Below are 23,236 nucleotides of genomic sequence, written 5' to 3'. Positions count from 1 at the left end.
TATGTAAATACAAACTTTTATTTTGGATGCAATTAATCGTTTACAGCCCTACTACGTTCGTTCTAGACATCAGACATGATACTGATTAATACAGCTTGCAGGGTACCTAATATATTGGACACTCATTGTACTAAAACCCAGGGTTGGGGAATAACAGTAATTTGACAAGCTGTTTATTAAAATAAGATATTTTTGAGGCATAGATGCATAAAAGTTTCAAAGTAATCAAATGATGTTACTGGGTTTGTGCATCCCAGTGGACGACATTACTGATTATTTTTTAGCATCTGTGTTACCTGTGAGACCTGAAGAGTACCTTCCCCAACCCTACTTAACATCGCTATGTGAACTGAGCAACCCATGCCTGTAAACAAATGAACTTATACTTAATATTTATTAACTTTAATAACCAACAGTAGCACCCTGCCTTGCTTTGTAATGACACATTGGAAACAAGCTATTTTGACTAATGTTTCCAATAAACTTTTAGCTAAAGATCACATCAACTGCAACATGTTATTTTTAGTCTAGCAGGGAAATATGAACTGTTGATATGAACGATCAAAATGAACATTTGAACGTTTAGCAAGCGTAATTGTTCTAGCAGTGGCACCACTCCGCAAACTGAGCAGTTTATCCACAGTCATGATACCTGAATGTTGTAAGGTGCCTCGTTTTTTTTTCGCATTGAGCGAGAAGACTTAGCTCTCACACTGTAAACTCCTAAAAATAATTTATTGTTAACACTCAAAATAACAGTCAGTCTTTTAATGTTGTCGGGTCCTGTTGTATTAGCTAGTTAACAAGCTAACTTTAAAAGTAACGTTAACTATGTTGATTTCAGGAAAAAAGTGATTGTCCGTGCTTTACCTTGCACGTCGTGCACATATCCCTCGATCCAGTTGCTGTAACCTTTCAGCAAAACAGCCTGGGGAATCTTGCAGTCGTTATTTGCCCATTTTTCAACATAATCCATTGTAAATTTGGGAAGAGACGAAAGGTTTGATGTCCACACATGTACAGCCATGAAGACAGACGCCTGCTGCTGCGCTCTGACATTGAACTTCCGGTTTAGAGTGTACCCCCCAGCCTCGTTTTGGTTTTCAAGATGGAGGCGCGGTGAATAAGGAGAATTAAAACAGGACAAACATCCAAGCAACCGGGAGCAACAGACGGCCGGCCGTACACATTGGCTCCATCTTGATGATGAATCTATATCATCTCTGTACCTCCTGCAATCTCTTATCGGAATCATTTATTTATAAATTTAAATTTGCTCCATGCAACAAAAAACTCACTAATAGAGTAAAAGAAGTGTCTTTCAAAATAATAAATACATTTTACCCAGTTAAACATTTCAGAAACTGTTTATCATTTATGCTGGTCATGGTATTATACTAAACAACTTTGTGTCTTTTTGAAAGAATTTATCATATAGCTTTACACTATTTCATCCTCTGTAAATAAGAAAGCAAGTAAAACGACTTCAATCTGTAATGACTTTAATTTGTATAACCTAATTGATGTATACTACTCTTACCCTCATGTTCTTTTTCTCTATCTTCCACTTATTTTCCTTTTTTTACCTTTATCTTTAACCATATATTGGTAATTACGTTCTCGCTTTTATATTCTGATTACATTGAACATATTATTGCATTACAAACTTATATTATATTATAAACATGTCATCTTTGTATGTTGTTAGTACGCTCCTTATTCAGTTTTCCACCCCATTAATCTACTAATATAAGGAAAATAAATCAGAGAAGACACAATCACAGTTCATTTTGCATATTTGTAACATATTGCAAAATTTTGAATTATTGATTGTTGCCTATGTTTTGTTTGTTGAGTCTGTGGCTCTAAAAAGGTTTAATTATATTGACAAACGTTTATTATTTTTGCTCTTTAGAAAAATCGCAACAAACAAAAATGAGTGTCATTGAAAAAAGTTCCCAACGCTGTAAATGGTTTCAACACACAGAACAGAATCTCACATATTAGATGTGGCTCAAACTCTTTCTTTGGTAGTTTTTTTTAGCACATCATTGACCAACACTCATTTAAATATGTATTTCTTCAAGAATTCGACTGATATGTGTTTTATTATCTGTATGTGAATGTCTACACACATCTGTGACTTGAGCATGTGATCAGGACTTTTATTTTGTAGTGGTGTTGTGATGTCATAAGACTGCGCCACACTCCTGCATCTGTTGTGATTCTGCTGAACAAAGGTTTGTGTTTTAAGCTTTTAAAGTGTTTAAATCAATGCTAACTGTTCAGGCAATTTTATAGTTTGAACAAGAAATGACTGTTTTGACTGTAATGAACTTAACATTATAATGCGTTATCTAACATTAATGAACTGTATTGTGTGTGAGTAAAGCTCATCCACACATGAGTAACAGAGAAGATGCATCTCATTTCTCTCTATATATCATATCTTTATACCGTGAATCAGTTTATCATAAACATGAACTCGGTCACTGGCGAGTAGAGATGAGAGAAACTGAGCTTTATGAAACTCAACACAGGGGTTTTCCTGGCTCAACATGAGGAGGAGGAGGTGGAGGTAAAATCCTGCTTCGCTCCGACCTGTGGCCATTTTCTGTGAGCTTTGTTCATTATATTCTTGTGATGAATTTAATCCTTTGTAAGTGATCATTTTCCAGTGTAAGATTACAGCTAACACCTTTAACTATTTAAGAATTGATTCAAGTAAACAATCTGGCCAAAGAAAAGGGTTTAAATGTATCATTCATATATTTCTACATCAGTATAGAATATCTTTGTCTGTGTTTGTGGAACTAATGGTCACTCTTTTATTTGTTAAACACAATCCAGAATCCACTAAGTACACTACTTCATTATAGAGAAAACAATCAATGAATAAAAATATATAATCATAAACTGGGCCGTTCCTAGGGTTGCCAACCGTTCCGTATAATACGGAATCGTCCCGTATTTAAGGCATCAATGATTATTTCTCTATTTAGAGGGCTTGCCTGAATATGGGACAAACTGCGTTCCGTATGGCTTTCATATCCCGTATTCAGGCATACGCTCTAAATTGAGAATGAATCATTCCTTTGAGACAAATCACTGTTTGATTTGCAAACATAGTCGTTCGCGGAAGGCTTTAAGACCTGCTCCCGCTTCACAGAGAGTGGCTCGCGCTAATGACAAATCCCTTTCACTGTTCGTGTTCTGATTGGCAAATCAGTTTGGGTGTATGCAAACAAAGTGATTATTGTGATTCAACGTGAGTCCAACATTCAACCAATAAAAAAAAACATGCACTCTCCTTGAGGGAAGACGTGATCAAAAAGAGAAGTCGTCTTTCACTATTGTAAGTTAATGTTGTTAAATAAGTATACAAGTTTTTTTTCTCTAAGTAACTTGTAGCGTATTCTTAACCTCATTATTGAAACACAAAATAACCAATAAAGTCTCAAGCACCAAAAGCAATCCTCTAAGTTCTCTTTAATCGAAATATATGCATTTTTATTTATTCATACATGGTTGCAACAACATTTAGTTCTAAATTTTAAGTGCCATTGTTTAAAAAAATATTTTATTGGCTGAGATTATTCCAATAAATTCCGTTCAGTTATTATGCTTTCAAATTTGTTTCTTCCTGAAAAAAAAAACCTTTTAAGTTTCAATCTTTTAAATAGAGGTGAAATTTAATATCCCTTGGTGTAAAAAATATTCAATAATTTGAGTATGGAGCCACAGTATATCTATGGGACTGAACCATATATGGCCTTTAAAATTAAGATAACAAAAGAAAAGTTTATTGAGAATGAGAATAAAGAAGGCTATTGCGATATATTTAATACTTTTAGAATTACATACACAATATTGATGGCACTCAGACAGGAATGTTCAATTGTGTTGATAGAACAAATCGAGATACATTTCTAGTTTCAACATTATTTGTTGTTCAGAAAATGTGTGACCATTGAACATGTGTACCAATTTACTCATGGAGCCACATTGAGATCCCAATATCTCTGGAAATTATTGGGCCTTAAAAAATTAAGAAAGTAAAAGGTGTTTTAAAAATTAGAATCTATTAAGATATTTTCAAAATGAGCTACAGGCGTGCAAACTTTGATCAAAAAACACAAGTGCTTTTCCCTTTTTTGAACTGTCACCGTTGGCATATAATGCAACAAAGATTGCTAAAGTCAACAGATTTCACTAATAGCCCTACCAATCTCTATGTAAAAATACAATAATGATGCTGCCATCTATCTAAAGTCATTTTACACCCCAGTGAAAATTGTCATTCTGGCCCCCACTACAAAATATTGATTTACTCAGTAAAATTTACTTTTTGTTCATTTATGTTTATCTTTCTTCAGAAACAAAATGAACAAAATCCGGGAAAGTTTCTGAAATGTGGTTGATTTTGACACAACCTTTTATACACACACTTAACTGAAGATACTGAAATGAAACAAACTGTGCGGTACAGTACAAATATTTTGAGTGTCCCTTATTTTCCTATAAAGAACCACGATTGTCCCTTATTTTCTTTTCCAGAAGTTGGCAACCCTAGCTGTTCCTGTTACAGTGACTTTTCTGTCTCTATGATTTACTCATTTACTACAATAATTGTTGTATTTAGAGTGTTTTTATGGGCAGTTTTATGACCGTTTTTGTCCTTTATCAGTGTCTGAACTAGAGCTGATTGAGACACACTCAGAGATTTAGTTTTGAGTGTTTACATTTCTGTTAATTCTTCTCATCTTAAACAGGACAAACACAGAAAAACTCCTGGTGAAGCGACTGAGATCCACGTGACACACTATCATATAGATGGCGTTTATTAAAGAGGAGAGTGAAGACGTGAAGATTGAAGAAACATTGAGAGTGAAACATGAAGATACTGAGGAACAAACAAAGATGGCGTTTATTAAAGAGGAGAGTGAAGACGTGAAGATTGAAGAAACATTGAGAGTGAAACATGAAGATACTGAAGAACAAACAAAGATGGCGTTTATTAAAGAGGAGAGTGAAGACGTGAAGGTTGAAGAAACCTTGACACATGGAGAAACTGAGGAACAAACAAAGATGGTGTTAATTAAAGAGGAGAGTGAAGACGTGAAGGTTGAAGAAACATTGAGAGTGAAACATGAAGATACTGAGGAACAAACAAAGATGGCGTTTATTAAAGAGGAGAGTGAAGACGTGAAGGTTGAAGAAACTTTGAGAGTGAAACATGAAAATACTGAGGAACAAACAAAGATGGCGTTTATTAAAGAGAGTGAAGACGTGAAGGTTGAAGAAACATTGAGAGTGAAACATGAAAATACTGAGGAACAAACAAAGATGGCGTTTATTAAAGAGGAGAGTGAAGACGTGAAGGTTGAAGAAACATTGACACATGGACAAACAAAGATGCAGTTTATTAAAGAGGAGAGTGAAGACATGAAGATTGAAGAAACATTGAGAGAGAAACATGAAGAAACTGAGGAACAAACAGGTTGGTTTCATTCTCAAAGCATTTGATCCTTATTCAAATGTCCAGCTCTACAGAAATGAGGGATATTTTTGAAATCTTACATTAAGTGGGTTGCCTCATGTGGACAGACATGTAGATATCACATGACCTGACAAATAGGGGTGGTTAATCTGTCTGATTTCCCGATTCGATTCGATTACGATTATTGAAGTCCCGATTCGATTACAGTCGATTTTCGATTATTAACGATTCTCGATTAGCGATTATTGATTTTCCATTTCACAACAGTAAACGAAAATACACTACAAAGTGATTGCAGTATAAAAAAAAATTCAGCTACTGAATTACTTAACTCTTTTATTGAGTAACAACAACTCAAAGCACTTGTCGTGTAGTGTCGTGTAGTTACACAGAAATGAATACATCACATTGTGTTGTGACTCATCAAGTTGAACTAAACAATAACAAATAAATGAAAGGCTTATTTCCTTTAGGAAGTAGATCAGAACCAACATACTGTAGAAATTGGACAATTTTCTTCTAGAAAGACAACGTGTTCAGGTGGAGGAAGACTGCAGGTTGCAGTCAAAACATGTCAAGGTAAAGAAGAAGTTTTTTCTCCAAACACCTTGTCTTTCTAGAAGAAAATTGTCCAATTTAATCATTAAGAAGACAAAATGAACATTTTTGAACAACTTACTGTAGCTTCAGCTTATATACTGTACTGTGTTTCCAGCATCAGTCCGGCTGTGTGTGTGTGTGTGTGTGAGATCCGCTCATCGCGTCCTCAGGATCGCCTTAATTCCCGCGAATGTGCGCGTCGATGTGTGTCGCGCTCCCTCATCTGAAGCGCTCATAAATCTGCGGATTGAAGGCGTTTATTCGGTGTTTGTGCGCGAATCTGAGCCGTGCTAACGCGCTAATGCTAATGTGCCTGAGCTCCAGAGGAGGCGAGGCGGGAGGATTTCTAGAGTGTTCCCTCAGAATCATCTCAGCATTAACGAGAGATTTACATTCATCTAATAAACACACACACACACACGGTGGTAGTGTCAGGTTTAGATAAATAAAAAAATCGATTTTTGAAAATTTAATGATCGATTCATGCTCGTCCATAACATACTCGCGATTAATCGATAATCGATTTTTTTCACCACCCCTACTGACAAATACTTATTATTACGACGTCACACATTAAATTAGGAAAAATATTAAGGAAGAGGCCTGAAAAAATATATTTTAAGGAACATAACCCAATATCTACTTTTTTTGTAAAGATTTATACATACAAGTGTTAAATATGTAAGTGCACTGGGAGTATCATCACACTCCCTTTCTTCCGAGGTCCGGATAGCCACTGGAGAGAAGCTGTCCCTTAGTCTTGTGGTCCTTGATCTTAAGGATCTGCACCGTCTGCCTGAGGGCAAAAGGTTAAACAGGTGGTTCCCTGGATGTGATATGTCTTGGTGATGTTGTTGGCCTTTGAGAGAGAGAGTGGGAGCAATGCTTTCCAGGGAGAGTAGCGAACAACCAGTGATTTTTTTGGGGGGGTTAGTATTAATATTAATTATTATCCTTTGGAGGGGTGCCTTGTCTGCTGCCATACAACTGGAGTACCACACTGAAATACACTTTTTAGAAGCAGATCTCCTAGAAGTGGTAAATGCCTCACTTCTTTCTGGCACCCTTCCAAAGTCCCTTAAAGCCGCAGTAGTTAAGCCTCTCCTGAAAAAGAGTAATCTGGATAACACCATATAGGCAAGATCATTGAAAAAGTTGTTTTCAATCAGCTGAACAAATTCTTCAAGCTCAAACGGATACTTTTGACAATTTTCAAATCTGGTTTCCGACCACATCACAGCACAGAGACAGCACTCATAAAGATAATAAATGATATTCACCTCAATACAGATACAGGTAAATTATCAGTGCTGGTACTACTCGACCTCAGGGTGGAAAACTGGGTCAGACTTTCTGGGATGGTCCTCAAATTGTTCAGGTCATACTTAGAAGGGAGAGGTTATTATATGAGTATAGGTGACCATAAGTCTGAGTGGACATCCATGACATGCGGAGTCCCACAAGGGTCAATTCTTGCACCACTCCTATTCAACCTGTATATGCTGCCACTCAGCCAAATAATGAGAGATAACCAAATTGCTTACCACAGCTATGCTGACGACACCCAGATCTACTTAGCCCTATCACCAAATGACTACGGCCCCATTGACTCCCTGTGCAAATGCATTGATGCATCTTCAGTTAAAGACAAAACTGAAGTCATTGCATTTGGAAACAAAGATGAAATTCTCGAGGTGAACGCCTACCTTGAAGCTAGGGGTCAAACAACTAAAGATCAAGTCAGGAATCTGGGTGTGATTTTGGAGTCAGACATGAGTTTCAGTAGTCATGTCAAAGCAATAATTAAATCAGCTTCCTATCATCTGAAAAATATCGCCAGAATTAGATGCTTTGTTTCCGGACAAGACCTAGAGAAACTCGTTCATGCTTTCATCACCAGCAGGGTGGACTATTGTAATAGTCTTCTCACCGGCCTTCCCAAAAAGACCATTAGACAGCTGCAGCTCATACAGAACGTTGCTGCCAGGATTATGAGCAGAACCAGAAAATATGACCATATCACACCAGTCCTCAGGTCTTTACACTGGCTTCCAGTTACATTTAGAATAGATTTTAAAGTATTATTACTGGTATATAAATCGCTTAATGGCCTAGGACCTAAATACATTGCAGATATGCTGATAGAATACAAACCCAACAGATCACTCAGATCATCAGGATCAAGTCTTTAGAAATACTAAGGGTTCACTCAAAGCAAGGAGAGTCTGCTTTTAGCTTTTATGCCAGCCGTAGCTGGAACGCAGCAGTGAAGAGTGATCTGATTTCCCCAAGTGGGGCAGAGGAACAGCCTTGTATGCATTATTAATTTTGAAGTACACATGATCCAGTATATTTTTCCCTCTAGTAGCACACTTGACATATTGGGTGAATTTAGGTAGTACTGTTTTCAGACACGTCTGATTAAAGTCCCCTGCTATCACCCACACAGGCCTATCAAGGTTTTAATTACTCTTCCCTTAAACCATGAACCACAAGGAGCTAAAGGATCCATGATAGCAACAAGGTCTCCCATGGTAAAGCTTTGTCGTCGTTTTATCCATTTCTGTCTCTCTTGAAGTAATGGTAAGTATTCCCTTGCCCATCTTTTCCAGAAGAGATCTGACAAGTATTGTACCCGTCTCCATCGCTTTTTGATGTACAAATCTCCCTCATCAAAAACTCCAGGAGTCATTACTGGTTTACTTGTATTACTTTAGAAGGAGAATATGAATAAGTGCTTCAAGATCATTCACATCGTCGGAGGCTTTTGTAATGTGACGGGAAAGACTGCTTCAATCTCACAGAGAAGAGTATGAAAGCTTTCATCAACCATAGATTGTTGTCTAAGGGTTGAATACAACACCTTTTCACAAGCCTCTCCCAAACTCCACCCATGTGAGACCTGGCAGGAGGGTTGAATATCTACTTAAGTTCTCTGGATGACAATGCACGTTGGCTCTTGTTATGGTCTAACCCAGTTACTGCTTCCCTCAGCTCTCGCTCAGTTCCCAAAAAATGTGTACCATTTATCTTATCTCAACTGGGCAACATGACCACAACAATACATAAACAGACGAATAGTATTAATACAGGAGTTTGTATTTACAGTATAAGCCATCTGCTTGCCATGCAGGTGAGAATTATCCTGTAGCGTTTAACAGTTCCTCGGCCTCCCTTGATTTCAATGGGCCCAAAGTAGTCAACTCCAACGTTTGTAAATGGGGGTAAATCAGGTAAAACTCTCTCTGCTGGCAAGTCAGACATTTTTTGCTCTCCAAGCTTTCCCTGAAGATGATGACATATGACACAGTGAGAGATTATTTTCCGACAAGCAGAATTAGCGTTAGTTATCCAGTAACGCTTACGGAGAAATGACAACATATAATTTCTTCCTGTGTGGCCCAGCTGCTGATGTACATACTTGAAGATAAGTTGAGAAACAGCCTGGTCCTTTGACAAGATAACTGGACGCCTTTCTTCCTCAGGCATGGCGACTTTAGCAAGTTTCCGTCGTACTCTCAAAAGACCATTGTCCAGCAATGGATCAAGCCAAAAGATGTCACTCTTTCTCTTGACAGTAGCTCCTGCCTTCAATGCAATAATCTCATCGGGAATCTCTCGCTGATAATACTGAATAATAGCGATTTCTGCTTACATGAGATCATCAGCAGTCAATGATTTGCCACCCATTTTGGCCTTCCTCTTTCGTATTTTATGAAATCTATTTGATTCAGTACCTGGAGCACTCTTTGCACAAGTAAATGCCGGTAAAGCCCTCCTTTGTTTCACAAACTGCATAAGCATCTCCTTGACCTTGAGCATCCATACGACAGAGGTTTTATTGCAAAATCAGAAAGTTTAGAATCAGAAAAGCTTAGAAACCGAAGGGTTGGAGAATTTGAAACCTGACAGACAAAGGCATGTGCTGTGCATTTCACTTTGATCTCTGGGTCATCTGGAGATATTGACAACAGATTCATGTTGGACTTGGGCCATGCTTCTTTCAAAAGAAAATCAGGTCCCTTAAGCCATCTCTTACATGCTAAAAATTCTTCAGCACAAAGTCCCCTAGATGTCTCATCAGCTGGATTTACACTTGACTTTATGTGCCCCCATTGCACAAAATCTGTTGAATCTCTTATGACAGCCACTCTATTTGCTACAAAGGTATGAAACCACTTCGTTTCATTTTGGATATATCTCGGTACAGTCGTGCTCTCTGTCCAGAACACAGATGAGTCCAAATCAATCTGCAACTCCCTTTTTAGCATTCTATCAACTCGTACAGCAAGAACCGCAGCCGTAAGATCCATCATCGGGATTGTCATCTGCTTTAATGGAGCAACTCTTGACTCTCCTAACATAAATGCAGTTGCAAAAATGGTATTCAAAAGACAAGGGTCAAAGTGTGCTTGTTGGTCTTTTGCAGTCCTCATTAATGCATAATTTGCACAACTGGGTGAGGATACAGCCCAAAAAATGATGTACTTTCATCCTATACTCCATAGCTATCTGTCTCACAGCACCACTAGGACACCACAAAAACTCTGGAAGTCCACGTTTCTGGGAAATCTTTACCTGATGAAACATGGCTTGTATATAGCTATCAAAGCGACAGGCTCCTGTCTAAACCTCGTAAGAACTCCCAACAGAGAGTTAGTGAGATAGGGGCCCTGCAGCAGCTGACCATTCAGAGAGGTTCCTTCAAACACTGAACCGCAATCCAACACTACTAAGTTTTTTTTTCCAGATGATATACACCATGGTGTGGTATGTACCAAACCTTACAATCTTCTCGGATCAACTTGTGAGGTGGTACTTCCTCAGGTGGTATTACATCAGACAGAAAGGATGTATACTCTTGCTGATATTCACGGTTTCTTTTAAACTTCCTTTGTAGACCCAGGACACGCTGTTGTTTGGCATGATGATATCAGGAGACTTAACAGGTAAGTCTATATAATAATGACCCTCTTCAAACTTGACTGTGGTTTCCATTATTTCCACAAACTGTTGGTTGTTTCTGGACATGGTAACATCATCATCTGACAGTTTCTCATTCAAATCATGATTATATCAACATATCAACAGATCCTCCAGCCTGGCAACTGAGATCCAATTGGCAGTGACTACAGGACAGCCAGTCATTCCTTTTCAACTATTACCACCTCTTAGTGGCCCATTCACAACCCACCCCAATAGAGTCTTGTCAGCATAGGGTCCTCGCACTTGACTGTTAATGACTTCCCTCTGTTTCAAGATTTGATGCATTGAGACCAATCAACAGTTCAACCTCTGCATTAATACTGGTAGTTCTGATACTCTCCAGATATGGATAATCATTACAGTCATTCTGAGTGAGAATGCTATTCTTGCTCACCGGCATTGATTCTTGAATATACTGACCTTTCTTGGCCTAAAGTACGGAGCAGTATACTTGTTCCTGTAAGATTCAGTTTTCACATAAGATGTTCAATGCAGAAACTGGCTGAACTTCCAGGATCCAAAAACGCATAGGTGTTGACAATCATGGTACCTGACTTTGCCTTGACTTGTACTGGAATGATGGACAGAACACACTCTTCATTCCCGGCCCCAAGTTGACCACAAGCAGGTAAAGTGACAAGAGCTTTTTTACTGTCAATGGTGATGGTTTGCTTTTGGTTTCTATGTGAAGCAAGGAGGGATGCATTTGATTGCAGACTTCACAGATTAATGGGTTTCTGCAGTCTTTACTTACATGCCCAGTCTTCAAGCAGCCAAAACAGAATCTATTTTCTTTCTCTGTGTGTCATGTTCTTCAGACGAGAACACCTTTTCAATGAATGGCAGCCATTACAGACAATACACATTTTAGAAGTTAACTCACCAGCGTTTTATAGTGCTTTGAAGATTTCTCCCCATTTAACATTGTTCAGTGCAAGACTCTGCAATACATCTAGTAAGCAATCCACACTCCAGTAGTAGTCACTCACTCTGCCATATGCGTGAGCCGAAACCCTTTCCATTTACAGAATTCCTCCATGCATTCCAATGCACAAGAAAACTATTCCAAACGATATCCTCTTAGTCCAAGAAGGTTCTTACTTTTGTAATGGCTTTCCTATAAGCCACGGACAGGTGGTAAGATGTTCTTGACTCATGATTTGGAATAAACAATGTCCACACAGCAAAATTTATTTGCTTTTCTGTTTCTTTTCACTTGTTGTCAATTTACTCAAATGTATAGGCTGTTGTTACAGAGTTTAAAGCTGTGATTCTATTGTAAGAACCATATGTTCCCGCCACCTGTCCCTACTGATACAACCCGCAGAAAGTTTAAATATCATGTGATATTACTGGTGACCCCACCTACACCACTGATGCACACTGCCATCTAGTGGTTGAAACAGATTGTTACATTTGGCTCCTATAAGCATCTTGTACTCCTTTAATTTAGAGGGAGTGTAGCTGAAGCTTGACTTCACAAAATTAAATCGCAAATCGGATCGCAATCGTAAAATCTGTCAGAAAAATCGCAATGAGGTATTTTCCACAAATCGCAAAGCCCTCTATTCCAAACCACTTCAATAACAAATGTGGCAGTTTCCTGAAAACAACATAGAATCCAAACATTTTTTGGAGGTTTTCCTAAAGAAATGTAACCCCTCTTTCTGTAGCTTACTAGGTATAGGATGTAGCATAGATGTTTTTTGTTTTGAAGCCTCAAATATTTTTGTTTTTTGTGCCATTATATTGGGGCTAACTTGTTTTTGTCTCTTTTAGATCTGATGGCACTGAAAGTGAAGAGTCAAGAACTAAATGACATGGAAGAGAAAGATCCATATGGGCAAAATCATGATTTCATAACTGGAGAAAAATCTTTTAGTTGCTCAAAGACTGAAAAGATTTCCTCACAAACAATCACTCAAAAGCCTGGAAAGAGTTTAATTGAAAAACAACACCTTAAAGTCCACAGGAAAATTCACACTGGAGAGAAGCCTTACATTTGCCCACATTGTGGAAAGAGTTTAATTTATAAAGGAAACCTTGAGGAACACATGAGAATTCACACTGGAGAGAAGCCTTACACCTGCCAACAGTGTGGAAAGAGTTTTGCTCGAAAAGGGGGTCTTAAAGGCCACATGAGAGTTCACACTGGAGAGAAGCCTTACACATGCCAACAATGTGGAAAGAGTTTCAATCAAAAAGTGAGTCTTAAAGGCCACATGAGAGTTCACACTGGAGAGAAGCCTTACATCTGCCAAGAGTGTGGAAAGAGTTTCAATCAAAAAGGGCATCTTAAAGCCCACATGAGAATACACACTGGAGAGAAGCCTTACACCTGCCAACAGTGTGGAAAGAGTTTCACTCATAAAAGAAGCTTTAAGCAACACATGAAAATTCACACTGGAGAGAAGCCTTACACCTGCCAAGAGTGTGGAAATAGTTTCACTCAAAAAGGGCATCTTAAAGCCCACATGAGAATTCACACTGGAGAGAAGCCTTACACCTGCCAACAGTGTGGAAAGAGTTTCGCTTATAAAGGAAGCTTTAAGCAACACATGAAAATTCACACTGGAGAGAAGCCTTACACCTGCCAACAGTGTGGAAAGAGTTACACTAAAAAAAGAAGCTTTAAGCAACACATGAAAATTCACACTGGAGAGAAGCCTTAAATCTGCCAACCGTGTGGAAAGAGTTTCACTCAAACAGAGAAACTTAAAGCCCAAATGAGAATTCACACTGGAGAGAAGCCTTACACCCGTTAAGAGGTAATGACCCCTTCCTGTTCCAACATGACTGCGCACCAATGCACAAAGCAAGGTCCATAAAGACATGGATGATTGAGTTTGGTGTGGAGGAACTCTACTGGCCTGCACAGAGTCCTGACCTCAACCCGATAGAACACCTTTGGGATGAATTCAAGTGGAGACTGAGAGCCAGGCCTTCTCGTCCAACATCAGTGCCTGACCTCACAAATGTGCTTCTAGAAAAATGGTAAAAAATTCCTATAAACACACTCCTAAACCTTGTGGAAAGCCTTCCCAGAAGAGTTGAAGCTGTTATAGCTTCATATTAAACCCTACGGATTAAGAATGGGATGGCATGTAAAGGCAGGCGTCCCAAAACTTTTGGCAATATAGTGTATTTTTAATCTGAATGCTTGAGAGTTTCACTCTCGCATCCTGGGTAGTTTGGACTTGCCCAGTTTGATTCAGCAGAACATACTCCCGAGGACAGGAGGACACAGTCCAGTAATTCTGCATATGAAACTGCATTCTTGATGCCGTCACTCAGCTCACTCTGGCTACTCACAGTTATCTGTATGTATATTTTAGACAACAATAAAACTAAAAAAAATTTAAAACACAACTCTGCCTCTTCGTTTTCATTTTAAGAATCTTACACATTAATAGCCACACAAATGTGGTCCAGGCAAAGCATACATTGATTATCGTTACTGCATGTATATTTAAACCAAAATGAAATATAAAACTCAACCGATTAATATGTTGTTCAGGCAATATGTGAATATGTACTATAAACAATAAACCACAGATTTGAGCTTTAAAAAACTACTTTCTCACTTGAAAAACTCTTTAAACTAAATTTGGTTAGTGTGAGATGCATTCTGGGATACCTGGCTGGGATACAATGTTTGTATTTCTGAGGCTCTGAAGAAGGCCTGCAGCTGTCACCTGTGGCCAAGAACAGTGGTGAATGATACTATATTTATATTGTCATTGATATTATCACAATCAGAAAATATAGTTTTTAGTCCATATTGCCCATCCCTACCTCACAACAGAAATAAACCTTAGATATCACATGAACATGTGGTCAGTGTGGAAAGAGTTTCAAACTGAAAGGAACCCTTAATTACCATGTGATTTTTATCGTTTGTTTGAGGGAGTATTTTTATTGTCTCTTCAGGATTTCCTGAGGATTAGCTTGCACTCTGGTTAGTTAGAGTGTTTCAGCTGGGCTGCGCGTGAGCGGTCCTTCCATCAGAACACTATTTGTTGTTTTGTTGATTTCTTTGTATTTTGTTTGGAGTTTTGGAAGGAAATCCTGGGTGGGGGTATGCTTCTCGCGCAGCTGAACTCATTTGGAGAACCGCTGTTACGAGGTTTAGCGTTTCAAGTCGCCTCGAGCCCAGCAGTCCTTTGAAGAGTAGTTAGGATAGTTTCAACAAGCAGGTATATCGGAGATGTAAAGCCAATGGAAATCCTGGTGAGTACTCTATTTGCTCCCTGTTTATCGTTTAAATTGTTTATAAAGAGAGCATGTTTTTGTGTGTCGGTATTATGTGTTAGCTATGCAAAACTTGGTTTTGTTTACACAATCTTATGTTAGGGACAACAGCAGGTTATAGATGATTAGTGAATCGGGTTGAAATCACTGTTGTAGCCTATTGAGTATGACTGATTGTTTACTATTTGTAAATTAACACTGCATCGCTGGGTAATGTGGGTTGTATAAATTCCTTCTTGGCAGAATTGTATTGAAACAGTGACTTTATGGCCTGTGGAGATTAAGTTGAATGATTAAACTAAATTTGGTTTTGAGAGTGTTCATTCATCTTATGTGTTTCTAGTGGTGTTTAGTGGATTATTGAGCTAGGCTGTATGAAATGGTATGTCAATATGGGTAATATTCAGGGCCGTGCACAGACATTTTGAGGGGCAGTGGCCCAAACCAAAAAAAAGGGGCACTGGGGTGGGGTGGCATTGGGGGCGAGGATTGGGTGCTTGTCCATACAAATTTTCCATCTTACTCTTACTAGTCAGTCAAAACAGTTTTGATCTAATTTTGTGTCTATCGAAAATAGTGATATATGACATTGTATTATGTTGAATATCAAAGTTGTGGTGTCTATTTGTTAAGGAAGGATTTGTGGACACAATGTTTTTGGCTTTGTGGAGTAGCCTAAATGTTATAGCTTTTATTTTTTTTTAAATAGATAAAATTAGACTCTTGAGGTAAGATGACCCAGCCATATTTGGCACAGAAGGCCCCAAGTGGCATGTTGTTACTGGTGTTATTGTTTTTAAATATAATACTTATTGTAATTAACGGGGCTATTATTTAATATTTTCAGGAATTAGATGTACATTTCAGGCATCTTCACTTTCATTAAAACCTATAGGTTAATTGAGTGATTTCTATTATGAGAAAATATATTAGGCCTATGTTTTTTTATTTTTTATTATGACATCTTCAATTAAAATATGGGCAATTAAATAAGTAAATATTGATATGCTTATACTTAAGTCATAAAAAATTACCTTTCAGATGATTATCTTTTACTGGGATTCAGATTTTTCTGTTATCAGTTATTCAATTATCCTTTTCTAAATGGTCAAAATAAAATTAAGTACAATATTTTTAGTATTTTACATTATGACATGTAAGATATAGCCTCAATAGTAATAAGAATTATATCAAAAGTAATTTATACATTCTGTAACAGTTTATGGGCTCTACAGTTAGTGGCTCTAGCCACCGGGCCACTCCCCTGTGCATGGCCCTGGTAATATTGAATAATCATTTCAGTCTAGGATGTTTTCTGGCACTACTTTTTTTAAGGGAGGTTTATTGAGGTCAATTTATTAACTAATCTTCATTGTAATTTGTATGCTAGTTCAAAATGGTTTCCAATGAGGAATCGAATGTAGAGCTTTCTGAAAAGTTTCTAGATAGGTGCACCAAAGAACAACTTTTAGAACTTGCAGAGAGTCATGCTTTTATTTTGACTAGTAATGATAAGAAGTGCAAGGAAGATTTGTTAAGGGCTGTTAAAAGCCAGTTGATAGCCAAAGGAATTCTTGTTATAGGAGATGAGACTTTTGGTAAGGCTCTGTCTCCAAGTGTAGAGAGAGATGTACTGTCAAAAGAAAAACAAACAGTTTGAAATGGAGAGACTATCGTTTGAGGTACTCAAGCATTAAAAGATAAGGAATGGGAAAAATGAGTTCAGTTAAAAAAATTGGAGCTTGAACAGGAGTGTGAGCGTATTGCACGTGAGAGTGAACGTGAACGAAGGCAGTGTGAGGTGAGAAAGCAAAAGCTTGAACTGGAAGTTAAGAAAGCTGAAGCTTCTAAACCTGTTCCGGTTGTGCAGACTTCTTTTGATGGTGGTCGAAACATTAAGATGGTTCGGTAACACTTTAGAATAATGGTCATTAGTTAACATTAGTTAATGTATTAACTAACATGAACTAACCATGAGCAGTACATTTGTTACTGTATTTGTTCATCTTTGTTAACATTATCTAATATAAATACAGCTGTTCATGGTTTGTTCACGTTAGTTCAACAGTGCATTAACTAATGTTAATAAGATTTTAATAATGTATTAGTAAATGTTGAAATTAACATTAACAAAGATAAATAAATGCTTTATAAGTGCAGTTCATTATTAGTTCATGTTAACTAATGTAGTTAACTAATGTTATCTAATGACCATTATTCTAAAGTGTTACCGATGGTTCTTCCATTCTGTGAATGTGATATAGACAGGTATTTTGCTCATTTTGAATGAGTTGCTTCTTCTCTGAAATGGCCAGAAGAAGTCTGGACTTTACTTTTACAGTGTGTTTTGACAGGGAAGGCTCAGGAAGTGTTTTCTTCTCTTTCTGAAGAGAAGTCAAAAGCGTATGAGTTGGTGCCCGAGGCTTATCACCAACGATTTCGGGGTTACAAAAAACTTGAAAAACAAACGTATGTTGAATTTGCTCGGGAAAAAGAGATTATGTTTACAAGATGGTGTCAGTCTCAGAAAGTAGAAACTTTGAACCATGAATTCTGAACCCAGAATTCAGCGTATCATGATGAAATTACAAAAATATGATCTTCATCTAGTGCAGTGCTTCCCAAACTGTGGGCCGCGGCCCCCCGGTGGGCCGTAGTGGTATTGCAGGGAGGCCGTGGCTAGGTTAAATTAAAATATTAAAATAATTAAAATGTTCTAATTGTTCTAAAATGTGATTTTTTCCCCCCTCCTTATTACAAAAATATAAAACATATAAAATAAAAAAAATTCAATTAAGCCTGTTAGGTCGATTATTAATGGAATTTGGTTGTTATGACCGATCATGCTCAATTGCGCCGAATCAGGGACAGTTGCGTTCAGTCTGTGTTTACAGTTGGTGCGAAAAATAATGCACTGTATCTAAAGATTCTAGTCTTAGAATTTAAGAACCAGCTGTAGCTAGTCGTCCTCACAAAGATTTTATGTTTAATATTTGCGACTGGTGCAATCATGCTGAGGAGATGCGTTCCCTGTAAAACATAATTCTTGTAATTTTATCAAACACAATCTTTTTTTATGTTTCTTTTGTATTTATTCACAAGTTAACTATTTTCGGCTTTTCATTTTGAGCTGCAGACGGAAAAACGTGAAACTGCATTTTGTAAAAAATCAGAATAAGCAGTGATTTTATTTTAAAAATAGAAATAAAGAGCGTTTTTAAATTGGTAATATGAAAGCTCTCGTGCGGACCTGGGAGCGCACCAGGGTACCAAACCCGAGAGGAGGTGCTCTGAGTTTGGTTGCCCTGATTGTTCTCGTAATGCGCAAATACACTGCAGGCTCGCACTCGCTCGTATCCAGAGGTTAAATTGGGCCGGAGCGCAGCTCCAGCCTCCTCAGGTCCACAACACACCCTGCTGGAGCTAAGTGGACAAGAAGAGGTGAGACAGACACAATCCATAGCCAGACTTCGCATTCATGTTGAGCGTGCCATTAGGAGGATCAAAGAGTATCACATATTTGATAGGGTCTTACCAATGACACTAGTGGGCTCTGTCAATCAACTGTGGACTGTTTGTGCCCTCTCGACTAACTTTCAAGGGCCTCTGTTCTAAAGGGTGCCAGTGTCTTTATGGAGTGGTTATAAATTATACTGTCCACTGAATTATGCTGACAACATGTTTTAGAGTCAAGTTTCTTTTATTTTCAACACTGTATATTTTTATGTAATTTCTAGTGCTAGAATATTCTCCACACATGAACATTAGCAGAAACATCTGTTACTTCACAAAAACTTTTAAATATAAAGCACTAAAGTCACGAAACCTCTGAAAAATAAAACACTGTACTTTAAAAACTTAAACATGGGCTCCTGTGTTTAATTTCATAGATGTTCTTTTCATGTACCTTTGTTGCACAAGGCAGTGAGGAAGTATGTAAAGAAGAAACTGTCAAGTTTGCATTTCATGTTTTCCCATTCTTCAGGGTTGAAGTGGACCCGCTTCAGGTGATGGTCCTGTTTGACTGAACAAAGAAATCATACCATGTCATACCGGTGATACCCATCTGTCCCACCATCTGGTAGTAGTACTCATGGATTGTCTTCAGAGCATAGGTTCCATCTGTCTTGCAGTACAAGTATGAACAGTCTTTAAAACTGTCCTTGTCTGGACACTTGATTTCCAGAAGTCCGTAGGTTGGAGCTGCACTAAGGTCACGCACTTTCCCATCAGGTGAGGCCCCCAGATGTGGGGCATGGGGGTTAATTACAAACCCGCAGGGATAGACTTCATTGCCAGTGATTTCCTTGTATTCAGCAGCAGCGACTGGCTCCATTTCAAGGCCTCTCTTCATTGCTTTAGTTTGTGTCAACCGTTTCTCCTTCATGTTGTCTGCTAAACTGTCAAAGTCTCTCACCCTGGAGCAGATTCTTTTGAATGATGATGATGTCAGGCGTTTGGCTCGTACTTGATGCCAGGTCTTGCTACTGCTTTGTCCTCTGGTTTCCATCTCTAGATGCTTTGCATCAGACAGTGTGACAGCCAGGCCACCATAGAAGAATGTTTCAGTATCATCTAGAGCAGTGCTAAATGAGCATGGCTGAGGAGGTAGAGGAAGTTCAGGGTCATTTTCACTGAAAATGGACAGGGGACGTTGAGTTTGATAAGATAATATAGAACCCCGGGGAAGGTCCCCAAATTCTGTGGAGACCAGACCAGCAGGCTGCTTACAGTTCGCTTCCAGTAACTTCAACATCTGGCCCTTACTGCCGATTGTAGCCAGGTTGCCACGAAGAGTCTCTGCGAATTCAGCACTTTGTAAAGGAAGTGGCACAGGACAATACAAATTAGAGACAATCCCCTCAGTAGAGCGCTGTTTTTTCTTTGGTGGTGCATTAGCCAATGGTGGTTTAACTTTGGACACTGTCACAGTGCTAACTGCTCTTGGGCTGAGACCTAATGTCCTTGATGGAACATACCAGGCTTGAGATAAAGATGTTTTGCTTGCAGTTGGGGGGACAGATGCATACCCCATTTTTATATAGTGGGCCAGCGTGTAGAGCAGTCCTATTAAGTGATTGCACTGTCCCAAGCCAGCTTTACAGTAGCAGGTTGTCTTGTTAATGAATGGCTCCTCGAAGGACAGCTCCACCTGTAAGAACAATCAAACAAGTTTAAGAACACATTCACATTTAGATAGGTATACCAACATTTCTAAACATCTAGTCCAGACCCAAACAGTCATGGTATCTCTAAGAATTTAAAAGAATATGTAACTGGCCTAGCAAATTAGGTGATGATATAAATACCTAACATGAAATTACAGAGCATGGTGATGTACACTGAGTGTGCAGTTAATTAGGTACAACTGGCGTTTTCATGTTCCAACAATGAAAGCATAACAGTCAATGTTTAAGTTGCTAGGTTTTAGGGCTGTAAACGATTAATTGTGATTAATTGCTTCCAAAACAAAAGTTTGTATTTACATAATAAATGTGAGTGTACTGTGTATAATTATTTTGTATATTTAAAACCACATACGTGCATGTATATATTTAAGAAAAATGTGTTATTTACATATAAAATATTTATATATAATATAAATTATATATAAAACTATATAGTTACAGTATATACATGGCATGGAAATATTTATTACATATATACAAGCATGTGTGTGTATTTATATATATAAAATAATTATACACAGTACACACATATTTATTATGTAAATACAAACTTTTATTTTGGATGCAATTAATCGTTTACAGCCCTACTACGTTCGTTCTAGACATCAGACATGATACTGATTAATACAGCTTGCAGGGTACCTAATATATTGGACACTCATTGTACTAAAACCCAGGGTTGGGGAATAACAGTAATTTGACAAGCTGTTTATTAAAATAAGATATTTTTGAGGCATAGATGCATAAAAGTTTCAAAGTAATCAAATGATGTTACTGGGTTTGTGCATCCCAGTGGACGACATTACTGATTATTTTTTAGCATCTGTGTTACCTGTGAGACCTGAAGAGTACCTTCCCCAACCCTACTTAACATCGCTATGTGAACTGAGCAACCCATGCCTGTAAACAAATGAACTTATACTTAATATTTATTAACTTTAATAACCAACAGTAGCACCCTGCCTTGCTTTGTAATGACACATTGGAAACAAGCTATTTTGACTAATGTTTCCAATAAACTTTTAGCTAAAGATCACATCAACTGCAACATGTTATTTTTAGTCTAGCAGGGAAATATGAACTGTTGATATGAACGATCAAAATGAACATTTGAACGTTTAGCAAGCGTAATTGTTCTAGCAGTGGCACCACTCCGCAAACTGAGCAGTTTATCCACAGTCATGATACCTGAATGTTGTAAGGTGCCTCGTTTTTTTTTCGCATTGAGCGAGAAGACTTAGCTCTCACACTGTAAACTCCTAAAAATAATTTATTGTTAACACTCAAAATAACAGTCAGTCTTTTAATGTTGTCGGGTCCTGTTGTATTAGCTAGTTAACAAGCTAACTTTAAAAGTAACGTTAACTATGTTGATTTCAGGAAAAAAGTGATTGTCCGTGCTTTACCTTGCACGTCGTGCACATATCCCTCGATCCAGTTGCTGTAACCTTTCAGCAAAACAGCCTGGGGAATCTTGCAGTCGTTATTTGCCCATTTTTCAACATAATCCATTGTAAATTTGGGAAGAGACGAAAGGTTTGATGTCCACACATGTACAGCCATGAAGACAGACGCCTGCTGCTGCGCTCTGACATTGAACTTCCGGTTTAGAGTGTACCCCCCAGCCTCGTTTTGGTTTTCAAGATGGAGGCGCGGTGAATAAGGAGAATTAAAACAGGACAAACATCCAAGCAACCGGGAGCAACAGACGGCCGGCCGTACACATTGGCTCCATCTTGATGATGAATCTATATCATCTCTGTACCTCCTGCAATCTCTTATCGGAATCATTTATTTATAAATTTAAATTTGCTCCATGCAACAAAAAACTCACTAATAGAGTAAAAGAAGTGTCTTTCAAAATAATAAATACATTTTACCCAGTTAAACATTTCAGAAACTGTTTATCATTTATGCTGGTCATGGTATTATACTAAACAACTTTGTGTCTTTTTGAAAGAATTTATCATATAGCTTTACACTATTTCATCCTCTGTAAATAAGAAAGCAAGTAAAACGACTTCAATCTGTAATGACTTTAATTTGTATAACCTAATTGATGTATACTACTCTTACCCTCATGTTCTTTTTCTCTATCTTCCACTTATTTTCCTTTTTTTACCTTTATCTTTAACCATATATTGGTAATTACGTTCTCGCTTTTATATTCTGATTACATTGAACATATTATTGCATTACAAACTTATATTATATTATAAACATGTCATCTTTGTATGTTGTTAGTACGCTCCTTATTCAGTTTTCCACCCCATTAATCTACTAATATAAGGAAAATAAATCAGAGAAGACACAATCACAGTTCATTTTGCATATTTGTAACATATTGCAAAATTTTGAATTATTGATTGTTGCCTATGTTTTGTTTGTTGAGTCTGTGGCTCTAAAAAGGTTTAATTATATTGACAAACGTTTATTATTTTTGCTCTTTAGAAAAATCGCAACAAACAAAAATGAGTGTCATTGAAAAAAGTTCCCAACGCTGTAAATGGTTTCAACACACAGAACAGAATCTCACATATTAGATGTGGCTCAAACTCTTTCTTTGGTAGTTTTTTTTAGCACATCATTGACCAACACTCATTTAAATATGTATTTCTTCAAGAATTCGACTGATATGTGTTTTATTATCTGTATGTGAATGTCTACACACATCTGTGACTTGAGCATGTGATCAGGACTTTTATTTTGT

At 37.7% G+C, this 23,236-nt stretch overlaps 1 protein-coding gene across 1 annotated transcript; it reads left to right on the top strand.

The window, feature by feature from the left end:
* The first annotated feature begins 2,174 nt into the window (after positions 1–2,174).
* LOC307126233 (uncharacterized protein) lies at positions 2,175–14,423 on the top strand. Its single transcript, XM_079816665.1, has 3 exons — positions 2,175–2,240; positions 4,773–5,500; positions 12,866–14,423. The coding sequence occupies exons 2-3, from the start codon at positions 4,834–4,836 to the stop codon at positions 13,756–13,758; spliced, it is 1,560 nt and encodes a 519-aa protein (XP_079672791.1). The 5' UTR covers positions 2,175–2,240; positions 4,773–4,833; the 3' UTR covers positions 13,759–14,423.
* Positions 14,424–23,236: the final 8,813 nt, after the last annotated feature.

This window comes from Gobio gobio (assembly GCF_949357685.1).
Source record: "Gobio gobio genome assembly, chromosome: 5".
In the NCBI taxonomy this organism is placed as follows: Eukaryota; Metazoa; Chordata; class Actinopteri; order Cypriniformes; family Gobionidae; genus Gobio; species Gobio gobio.
This window is presented reverse-complemented; position numbering and strand designations above follow the sequence as displayed.